Source organism: Polypterus senegalus, chromosome 3 (genome assembly GCF_016835505.1).
Source record: "Polypterus senegalus isolate Bchr_013 chromosome 3, ASM1683550v1, whole genome shotgun sequence".
Lineage (NCBI taxonomy): Eukaryota > Metazoa > Chordata > Cladistia > Polypteriformes > Polypteridae > Polypterus > Polypterus senegalus.
Window position 1 is genome coordinate 13,507,189 of NC_053156.1, and position 12,408 is coordinate 13,519,596.

Sequence of the window (12,408 nt, forward strand, 5' to 3'; positions counted from 1 at the left end):
CCTACTTACGATTCACTATTGCTCTATCCTTGAGTCCAATTGAAGTAGTAGTAATTAAAAGATTAAATCAGTAGTTCTCAACTAATATATCTTACTGAACACAGAAGTCACAATCAAGATTAGCAATATTGCTTTTGAGGTAGGAGCCTACATCTGCTGTGCGACACTTATAAGACTTATCTGAATGTGCCGCCCATAATACAATTAAAATGATTAAGCAAGGAACCACTTCCTGTTTTGTAATGAATGGAAGTGGACTGTTGGCTTTAGAATTTAGACAATTAAGAACTTAGTAAATACATGGATTCTTCAGAGGTGGCACCAATTTGTCAACAGACCAATGAAGTATTGGCATGCTGTCTAATAAAATATACCACAAGCACATTATAATGATTCACAAAGACAGTTGTGGAGCAGTGTGTTGAGATGACTGTAGAAAGTAATGTGTAAATGACCATCAAATGCAGACAGTGGTTTAATCACACATGGAAAGACTATACCATGTAGTCTGTTGTAGTATTAGGGTTTTGTGCCGTGTTTAGGGTTGCCAGATTAGAAAATTAGAAATACGGGACATTCTCTATATTACTATATATATACATTTATACATGCCCCCTACACACTCAGACCAATATATTATATAAAAGTATAGACATAAGTTAAAAACATAAAGCAAGGATTTTAATGGGTTATGAGGAAAACAAAAGTAAAATCATTTGAAAATTATTTAATACAAGCTAAAAATATTCTATAAAAGTGAAATCATTTTATAATATTTATTTAATACAGTCAGTCAGTCATTTTCCAACACAGGGTCACAGGGTCTGCTGGACCCAATCCCAGCCAGCACAGCGTGCAAGGCAGGAACAAATCCCGGGCAGGGTACACCCACCCACACATCAAGCACAATTTAGGATCGCCAATGCACCTAACCTGCATGTCTTTGGACTGTGGGAGGAAACCGGAGCACCTGGAGGAAACCCAGGCAGACACGGGAAGAATATACAAACCACGCAGGGAGGACCCGGGAAGCAAACCTAGGTTTCCTTACTGCACTACCAGCACTACCACTGCACCACTGTGCCGCCCTATTTAATACAGACAACAGAGAAATATTATTATTATTTAATACAGGCAGTTAGAAAAATAGTGGGTCGTGTCAAGTAGTTATAATTATAAAAATAATAATTATACCTTTTATTTATTTGTAGGCGCCTTTCTAAACCCTCAAGGACGGCAGACAGTAGATAAAACACAGATTATAAACAAAAGTAAAATACAAAAGTTCAAATCAGACAGAGCAATTGTAATCAAAGAGAAAAAGCAGTCTTAAACAAATGACATGTTCCGTATATAAGGAACGTCTGGCAACCCTAGCTGTGTTAGCCATTATGAATATAGTGAGAAGTCAAGCATAATGACAACTTTTATTGGCTAACTAAAAAGATTACAATATGCAAGCTTTTGAGGCGATTCAGGCCCCTTCTTCTTTAGTCTTTTGAAAAAAGAATAAAGAGATTTGTCAAAGTGAAAACCGGTGCAGTCACCCCAAAAGAAATTTGTGGTAGATAAACTAGGTTCTGTTTATGATAAAACCGTATTGTGGAGATTACGAGTAGATTACTGCATCAGATAAAGAAAACTAAAATTAATCTCTCCATGGTCTTTAATGATAGTTATTACTATCTATAACGCACCAGGGTCAGGCATACTGTAAATATCAAACTAAGTACACATAGATCAATAACACTAGGACAAAAGAAATTATTAGTCTTCCTTTTACATTGTACTGAAATATTTTAAAATTGAAACTAAATTAGCCAAACAAAGGATCTGAAAAAGGGCGTTCAATGTACCAGAGCAGAGACTTAACAATCTCTTTCAAACCCAGGTCAAAGAAACAGCCAATATACAGTGTTGGTAGGAGCCAACATATATTTAGAGAAGTGCAAAAGGAATTCAGATGGACATACAGTAAGACATTACAATAGTCTTGATTGAATGTTGTAAAAGCATTATTACATATTCAGCCTCTGCTGCAGATAGAGATGATCCAGTATGTTTCAAGCTAAAAAAAAATATTTTCAGATTGACCTCAAATGATAGAATCACATTAATGGCTAAAAAGTATTGCACACATTTAGTCAAGCAGTGGCAGTATGTTGCAGAGTACATTTAAAAGAGAGAGCAATAGAGCACATGCATGGTTTAGAAAATGGTTCTGGCAGATCTTACATAATGACAGACTCTTAATTGTGTGACATGCAGATGACTGGGCCAAGAATGCAGAAAACACATTTTCTCATTTGTGCTCATATCTCTTACACTTTGCTTTCATTGAGATACAGTTCCTTGCAGGTTTCCTGTCCTTCTAGACTAACAGACTGTGGGTCGCATGAAAACAAAGGCACCGTGCTATGTCTCTAATATTATTTCTGACTTGATAAGTTTACTTTCACAGCCCACTACTGAAGTGGAAGGCAAAAAGAAGCACTCTGGTTCTCTCATGGTGTCTGTTGATCAGCTCAATACCTCATTTGGAAGGAAGGACCGAGCCAACAGTGTTCTCAGTGTGCTTACCAACACCCTTGTGGAGGGTAGGTCTCTTTTTCCTGCAAAAAAAAATAAAAAACACTTTAGGCACTTTCAATAAGCATTCTTTATGCCTATTTTCTATCAAGAGGTAGCCTCTAGAAATGTAGCCAAAATATATAAATTGCCTTGAATCATCATATAGCGATTTCTGAGTACTTTGGTGTAGAAAAGTGGTTATTAGTCTCTCAAACATTAATCATTATTTTATGTATCAGCCTTCCTTGAGCAGCCAGCCACAATTTGTCTTAAAGGTTATTTGAAAGATTTCTACGTATATGAACAGGAATGCAGCTCTTTACCTGAAAAAAGGCATATTTATGACTACCTCTAAGAAAAAGAGCCAATCAGGAGCAAACGCGCTGCAGTTTGTATACATGTACTTTGTCTGCTGTGAAAAATGATTACAATGTTTGATTTGAATTAAGCATGTGCTTCTGCTTTCAGAGCTGGAGGAGTCTCAACGCAAGTGCCCACCCTGTTGGTATAAGTTCGCGAACACCTTTCTTATATGGGAATGTTGTCCTCTATGGATCAAGATTAAGGAGATAACAAACCTGATTGTAATGGATCCCTTTGTTGATTTAGCTATTACCATTTGCATTGTGCTGAACACATTATTCATGGCTATGGAGCATTATCCCATGACCCCTCAATTCGAACATGTCCTCAGCGTTGGAAATCTGGTAAGTTAGGTCTTTTTGATAACTAGCAAGCTTCAATAATAAGTTCCATTTTTGAATGCCTAATTTGAATTGGTCTTACTGCTTTTGTAAGTCTATAGCAAAATTCAGGGGAGATTCTGAGGACTGGAAAATGGCAAATATCATCCCATTACATAAAAAGGGTGACAGGGCAGCCCAGCGCAGTAAAATTAATGGAAGGAATTATTAAGGATAAGATTGAGCAACACCTGGCAAGGACAGGAGTTTATTAGGAACAGTCGGCATGGAGTCAGACAAGGGGGGTCGTGTTTTACTAACAGGCTGGAATTCTATGAGGAGGCAACAAAAGGATACGATCAGAGTAGAGCTTATGATATTATTTATCTGGACTTTCAGAAAGCATTTGATAAGGTGCCACACGAGAGGTTGGGCATCAAACTAAAAGAAATGGCGGTTCAGGGTGATGTTTTTAGATGGGTGCAGAATCGTCACAGACAAAGGAAGCAGAGGGTGATGGTGTGAGGAACCTCATCAAGAATTGGGTGATGTTAAGAGTGGTGACCAGCAGGGGGCAGTGCTAGGGCCACTGCTATTTTTAATATATATAAATGATTTAGATAGGAATATAAGGAACAAGCTGGTTAAGTTTGCAGATGACACCAAGATAGGTGGATTAGCAGATAATTTGGAATCCGTTATATCATCACAGAAGGACTTGGACAGCAGACAGGCTTGGGCAGACTTGTGGCAGATGAAATTTAATGTCAGTAAATGTAAAGAATTACACATAGGAAGTCAAAATGTGAGGTTTGAATACACAATGGGCGGTCAGAAAATCGAGAGTCCACCTTATGAGAAGGATTTAGGAGTCGTAGTGAACTCTAAGCCGACAGTGTTCAGAAGCCATTAAGAAGGCTAACACAGCGTTTCTCAACCTTTAAGTATTTGCGACCCGAGTTTTCATAACAGTTTTAATCGCGCACAAAACATTTTTTTTACATGTAGATGCATATTTTATTATACCTACTTAACTTTTATCGACATTTATCTAACTCTATATTTATTGTTGTAGTATCAGAATGTAGTTTAAGTTCATTTGTTTTGGTTTCAATAGATGTTTTTTCATATTTTTGATTCTTGTTTTCTTTTTTTCACATCTTTGCGTCCCCCTTTTGTTACTTTGCACCCCACTAGGGGTGCCCGCCCCACAGGATGAGGACCACTGGGCTAACAGAATGTCAGGTTATATAGTGCCTTGATGTGTGGAGTACAAGTCACAGGAGGTTCTGCTCCAGCTTTATAACACACTGGTGAGGCCTCATCTTGAGTACTGTGGTCAGTTGTAGTTCCCAGGCTACAAAAAGGACACAGCAGCACTAGAAAAAGTCCAGAGAAGAGCGACTAGGCTGATTACGGGGCTACAGGGGATGAGTTATGATGAAAAATTAAAAGAGCTGAGCCTTTACAGTTTAAGCAAAAGAATATTAAGAGGTGACATATTTGAAATGTTTAAAATTATGAAGGAAATTAGTCCAGCGGATCGAGACTTGTATTTTAAAATGAGTTCATCAAGAACACGGGGACACAGTTGGAAACTTGACGTGAAGGGGAAATTTTGCACAAACATTAGGAAGTTTTTCTTTACACAAAGAGCGATAGACACTTGGAATAAGAGACCAAGTAATGTGGTAGACAGTAAGATGTTGGGGACTTTCAAAACTCGACTTGATGTTTTTTTGGAAGAAATAAGTGGATAGGACTGGCGAGCTTTGTTGGGCTACAGTGTTCTCATGTTCAGATTCGTGAAACTGACACAACTTGGACATATGAAAAAAGTTCACTATTCAGCTAATATATTTTCACTCCCTAATGTCTTCCTTTGCTTTCTGCAGTAGATTCCTAAAATGTCACTTTTTATAAGATTCTCGTAAAATCACATAGACTGCAAAATGTTTTTTTTATTTTAGCTTTAACAGGTATTATAAAAGGCAACAGGATAAAAAGCTCCGCATTTCCAGAGGGGACTGGGCGGTCTCTTGGTCTGGAACCCCTACAGATTTAATTTTTTTCTCCAGCCTTTGGAGTTTTTTTTTGTTTTTTCTGTCCACCCTGGCCATCGGACCTTACTCTTATTCTATGTTAATTAATGTTGACTTATGTTTATCTTTTATTGTGTCTTCTATTTCTCTATTCATTTTGTAAAGCACTTTGAGCTACATTTTTTGTATGAATATGTGCAATATAAATAAATGTTGATTGATTGATTGATTGTTGTTTGGAAAAATTAAACAAATGTCAGTCAGTCGGTCATTTTGCAACCTGCTATATCCTAACTACAGGGTCACGGGAGTCTGCTGGAACCAGTCCCAGCCAGCACAGGGCGCAAGGCAGGAACAAACCCCGGGAAGGGTGCCAGCCCACCACAGGGCACACACGCCAAGCACACACTAGGTTACAAGTTAGAATCGCCAATGCACCTAACCTGCATGTCTTTGGACTGTGGGAGGAAACCCACGCAGACACGGGGAGAACATGCAAACTCCACGCAGGGAAGGAGGACCCGGAAAGTGAACCCAAGTCTCCTTACTGCGAGGCAGCAGCGCTACCACTGCGCCACTGTGCCGCCCACTGTATATAATAAGGTGTATATGAAAAATAAATACATTTTGTGTTTAGACTTAGGTCCCATTCCCAAGATATCTCATTATGTATAATCACCCCCTGTCTCTAATTGGCTGTCTCTCTAACCCTTTCGCCACCTAATAGCTAATGTGTGGTGAGCATACTGGTGCAATCATGGCATCATCCAGGTGGGTACTACACATTGATGGTGGTTGAAGTGGCTCCCCTCTGTCTATGTGAAGCACTTTGTATAAATATAATTTATTAATATTATTATTATTCTTACTGAACAGTTAGCTACTGTATGTCAAATACACTATCAATTAACACAGCAGAACCTTCTTTGAGTACAAATGGTATATAAACCCTAAACATGTGGTTTTTTTTTAAATATCTTTCAATACTGGAGAAATTCCTAAGGACTGGAAGCTAGCAAATATTATTGCATTATATAACAACAACAGCAACATTTATTTACTGTATATAGCACATTTTCTTACAAACAATGTGGCTCAAAGTGCTTTACAAGATGACAAAAAGAAAGTTACATGAAAAGAAAAACATTAGGCAACAATATTAAAGAATAAGTAACAAACAAAAAAAGTAATGTCAGATGGCTGGGAGGACAGAAAAAAAAACTTGTTAGGCTGGAGAAAAAAGCAAAGTCTGCGGGGTACTAAGGTCAAAAACAAGACCACCCAGCCCCCACTGGACATTCTACCCAATATGAATGTTCTTGAGTCAGTCCTCGTGGTTTTCAGGCTTTACATGATAGTGTTTGATGATGTTGGTCTCTTGGGTAGCTGGGACACCTGCCTTTATTCTATCAGCACAGGGGGCTGCATGGTGCCTTGATCAGGTGATGGTGATGCACATTGCCACCACAGAAGAACCAGAAGAGAATAGTAGAGAGACTGCAGATCCCTGAAGAATATGATAATTCTATGCCCGTATAGCCTATCAGGAACACAACTAAATTGTAGCTATGAAGAAACAAATTAAAATAATGGGTTTTAGTGTTTTGTTTTTTTTTAATGTTCCACAGTACTAGCCTGGTTGTTATATATTGTTACATTCTGGATATGTCTAAGTGCAACCAATCTCACAAGGTGATGAAGAACAGTACAACAACCACACACACTTATATCTTTCTCACACACTGGTCTCTCTGTTGCTCATTCCATACACACTGTTTGCTCGAGAGCAGTATAGTGAGTTAGGTACTTTGAAACCTCCACTTGAGGGTGATTTAAAAAATAACTTAAAATAACTACATAAATACAACCAGGTATTCAGAGGAATGCGCTGAGGATGCCAGCCATGTTTTTTTCTGAAACCATGTTGTAGTTTGTATTAGGCATTTCAAAATAGTAAAAAAATGAGTTTCTGCCCATAAAAATATTTCTGATTATTTCTGTTTAAAGGTATGTGGATTACACGTGCAAAATCACTTTCAAAACAAGCAGCACTTTAAGGTTCAGATAGTAGAATGAGCATGCAGTATAATTCAGCAAAAATCAAATGGCTCCTGATCCTGTGGACTAGGATGGGTAAATAATAATCACTGTTCAATTAAAAAAAGGCATGTGCTCATACACAGTGCCCTTTGTTTATGTTCAAACTATTTAGTCTAGTTATACACTTTGAAATGCTATATGTTGTTAGATATTAGGTCATTTTTACTGTGTAATGCATTATGTTTCTCCTGTGTATATTGTCCTGTTAGCTGAAATGCTAAAGACAATACCTGAGGGGGAAACATGTAGTTAATAATTTATAATGCCTGATCAATATGATCGGTTGAGCACTGTACAATGTTTTCTGCTGGAGCCTTATTTGTTTGTGAAGAAAAAGAAACAAAATACAGAAACCCAATGCTTTTGGTGGTTTCCTAGAAGCTGTAAAACATGTGAATTGATACAAGTCTCCTCAACTTTTTTTCTTGCTTTTAAATGAAATGCTTTCTTACAATAGAAGTCAATAAGCCAGCCAGACATAGTCATTTGATCCAATAGTCATAATTAGATCCTCCTCTAACAAAGAGAGTCAGTAAGTTTGGAGTGCTATAAAATAAAGTCAATCATAAATGATAAAATAACTAGAAAGCTTACAGAGATTAAGAAGCATCTTAAAGGGTACAATTTGATGGCGGCATTAATGTAGCACTGCTGTGCTTTGAGAAAACGGATTGTTCCTAAGTGTAAAAATGCATTTTCTCCACTTTTAAATAATACAAGAGTTCATTTCCCCATTGTGCTATTATAGGTGGCTTAGGTATATTTCAGCTGAACAAAATGAGTGTAGTGGAGGTTATCATTACAAGTGCAGAGCTCTGGTCTTCTATGCTGTATTATTCCTTTTAGCCACTATTAAAGGATAATGATTTATGGTGATTCTGAGGATGTCCAATACACTGTATAGATGAAAATTGTACTCCAAAAAGGCTGCAGTAGAGGAAACAGCCAAAACATTGAAGCATTTTTCACAGGTGGTGTCTAATCTAGAGTATATTTTTGACTGTGTAAATGCAGAGAGCTATATTTTATATGTATTATAAATCAGGGGTGGCCAACTCCGGTCCTGGAGGATCACTGTGGCTGCAGGTTTTCTATTCTAACCATTTTCTAAATGAGTGTCCTGTTTTTGCTGCTAATTCACTTCTTTTGAATTAATTTAAATTGATTTGCTCTTGAAAACTGTGGAAGAATCATTTTAGGGTAACATTGCATTCATCTTAAAGAAACAGCATAAAGGGTTAATAAATGTGGGAAACACATAAAGGTCAAGTGAACAACAAAAAGTACACTGAAATATAAGCTTTGGTTTAGGAAAAATACTGAGATGGTCAAGTAAATAAAGAATGGACCAGAAGAAAGGTTGATGTAACATACAAAATGTACTGAAGGATGACTAAGACATGACTAAGAAATCAGCAGATTAGAATGGACACTTGTTATATGCACAGAAATTTCAAGGGTGGTGGCTCATCTCAAAAGGTATAAGAAGAACCAGAATATAATATAATATACTTTCATTCTATATAAATATTTGGGTATAAACCAACGAACCAACCAGAGTAAAATGTATGCATTGATTGACACTGTTTGTAAATTCAGCAGTTTCTAAAATGAACCTCTATCCTTTGTTTCTCTGACCATTCTGACCAGGCTCTAACAGATTGCTTTTGAAGAATGCTGCCTCCAAGGCATTTGTGTGAGGAGTCATTAAAAGATGCAATGAACAGCTTTACTCCAGCCTGATTACTGAATTGTCCTATTAGAGGATGTTTCTTTCTTTAATAAGATGTTAAATTTCGACCACAAAACTCAGCCCCCTGATCTGCTCAGGTCCACAGTGCTCTTCGAAAAGAGAAAATCAACAATTTCAGAAATGTCTGCTAATGCACCATGTGAGCAGCAACCAGCCACTGAATTGAAGAACGAGTTTAATTAACGACAAGACTCGGCACCTCATTTAGCAGCTGGTTGGAGTGAAATTGGTTAGAGTTTGAGGCCTTGACTTAGTTGGTCTTCTGTTGGCTCCCTCACTTCACATTTCATTTCTGTTTAAGTGCCATTTATGGAAAGAAACAAACCAATTCAGAGGAATAATGAAGAAATTCAAGGGAACAATTCTTTAAAAAGCAATTCAATTTAAATGAATTCACAAGATGTTAAATAGCAGCACAAACAGGGCACTCATTAAAAAAAGGGTTAGAATGAAAACCTGCAGCCAGGACCGGACTTGGCGAGCCCTGTTATAAATAACATTAGGCTAAGGAAAATTATATATTATATCTAGAGATTCACTGTCTGAGAATCCAATTGGAATGTCCTATTTCCACTCTGTTTCAGATTATCTAGAGGTGTATTGTTATAAAAACACTTGCATATTCCTCATTAATAGTAGCAGAACTGTACGTATAACAGGTCCCACAATATATAGTGGATAAAGATTAGCAAAATCTATGGTGAAATAAATGTTTATAAATATGTGATTGGTAGCAACATTTCCAACATCACCCGCACTGAACTCAGATTCATAGTGAGTGCTAAACCAGCAGATTTGTACTAATGTTTAAGGCTATTTGTCCATGTCTGCACACGGTGAAAAGTCAGGGTTGCCTTTCTCTTGCTAACTGTGCGTGTATAACTTATGTCTATCAAGCAGCTTTTCTATTTTATGCAAAACAAGTGTTAACAGTTCCCAATTTACTGTTTAGATTTAGATATTTGAATGGCAACCAAGTCAGTGGCATTGCAAACACATGGAATGGGCAGGAAATTCCTTGAGTCCCTGAGTCTGGGGTGCCCCTCTAAGCCCTTTCCTTTTTTTTCCAAAAATTCCTAACATTTCCCCTTTACTGAACCATGCTGCAAGCCTGTAATTTGAAAGAATTTGTATTACAACCTATTAGGGCAGTGTTTCTTAAATTATAGTTATGGTTCTTGGCCATGTTTGTGACGGGTCACCTCATGATTATGTAGTAAAATTACCCAGGGTCACCCAAGACCGAATTCTGCGACAAGTGATACACTGCACTCAATTTACCAACCTATTTATTTTGTGGTCTGTGAAATAATAATGCTGTTGATGCATCACGGCAAGCTTTCATTGCTATGGCACAAATGACAGAGGGTAGTTGGGTAGCAAGCAGCAGAAGTGACTGGGCAGCAAACCGAGCAGCAACACATTGTGATATAATGTGAAAATTCAGTTAATAAGTCAGGCTCATCCACAATGCAGAATGTAAAATAAAAATGAACTTTCTCTTGCCCTTGGGTCAGCTTTCTGCAAAATTGTAAGAATATTTTTGCATTCATTATCTAAAACTTAAGTGTTATGGGGAGTTCCCTCATATGGAGCATGATAGTTGTGTTGGAAGGCAGCAATTACATTTCTGAACAAGTTGGATCCACGTATACTGTGGACGGAAGGCAGCAAAGCTCAGAATAAGGTGGGTCTATGGGTAACTTGGCATGGATGCCTTGCTTCTAGTAACTGAGACTGGTATGATAAATTCTGTTTGTGTATTTGTGCCAGCTTTAAGCTAGCCTAATATTTGTACTGCATGCATTTTGCTTTTGACAATTCTTGTAACAGTAGCAACACCTAAAAGATGTTTCAGCAAACCGAGGTTGATAAAAGACCATTTCAGATCAACCACATCACAACTGAGACTCAGTCCATCAAGCTTAGCAACTCTTTCTGTTGAAAGAAAAAGAGACCAAAAATAATCAGAAGATGTCCAGTCAAGGAAATTATGTAACAGACATCTAGAAAAAAAAAAACTTGATTGTATTATTAGTTTTCCTATACGACTAGCATTTATGAGAACAATTGTCCAGTTTCTATTGTGATATCCAAGTTTTCAGTTTTGAACGTTAACATGAGAATATGATTAATAAGTAATTTCTATTACTTTATATGATATTACAGTAACGTTTTTACAGTTATAAATCATACCATATGAAATATGGAAAATAATACATTGATTTGATATAATACAATTCAATGTAAGCTCTCTGTCATTAAAATTACCATCCATATTAATTAAAAGAGCACATGAAACAATAAAACATGCACTTCTCCTGAGGTATCCACTCAATAAAAAAATCAGTGCAATAGCAGTTTTAAATTACATGTTGATTCAACTAAATAAAAAAATAACCTACAAATATTTTACCCAGTATTTGAATTTTAAGTGACTATTTCATGTTTCTGAAATAATGTATTTTTAATCATCCTCTTATACAAACAATAAATAATTCATGTACAACAACTAATTTCAAAGAAACTCTATATTCAGATAAATATACCTACATTTTATTGAACTCTTTTCTTGAACTTTTAATATTTCTTTTCCTAATTATTATATGAGGGGGCCCCCAGTGTACTGGCTATGCCACTGTCTCAAGCTATTGAGTAAATGTTACTGTTATTTATAAAATGCCGCAGAATAGTTAAAGGGAAATCAAAGATTGAACATTTAATTACATTTATTTAATTACTATATAATATAATATAATTTAATATATAGTACGCTACCGTGGCTGTGTTTGTCTTTCCAGGATTTTAAATTACCTGTAGCTCGCAAACCGTTTGACTGATTGACCTGAAATTTGATACACATATACTATGTGACATCTACTGTCCACTTTCAGGGTGATGATTGACTTCCAAGGCTATTCTTATTTTTATTTAATTTTATTGTAGAATCAACTCCCAGCAGAGGCCAGCAGGGAGGCCATGCAGCACATGCGTATGGGTGCCGTTCTCATCCCTACCACCGTCACTTCCTCTACCTCTTCATATCTTACATCATTCTTGAGGCAGATTGAAGACTTAAGTGCCAGCTTAAATGGAACATTAAAGAAAATGTATTAAGTAATTGCAACACAAACACTGACTTCATCAATTTTAACGTGAATAGATGCCGACAAAAGAAGAGTTACTCAGGAAACAGCAAGCGCATCAACCTCTGAGCAAACGAATGCTAAACATACAGAGAAAGAGGAGGAAAACTAAG

General features: G+C 36.9%; 1 protein-coding gene across 4 annotated transcripts in view; it reads left to right on the forward strand.

The window, feature by feature from the left end:
• LOC120524854 (sodium channel protein type 8 subunit alpha) overlaps positions 1-12,408 on the forward strand; it is a 331,764-nt gene that overhangs the window by 227,655 nt on the left and 91,701 nt on the right. For all 4 annotated transcript variants that reach the window (XM_039746647.1, XM_039746649.1, XM_039746646.1 and 1 more), the window contains exons 13-14: positions 2,462-2,597; positions 3,040-3,278. In XM_039746647.1, coding sequence (XP_039602581.1) covers positions 2,462-2,597; positions 3,040-3,278 — 375 coding nt within the window. The remainder of the gene's footprint in view (positions 1-2,461; positions 2,598-3,039; positions 3,279-12,408) is intronic.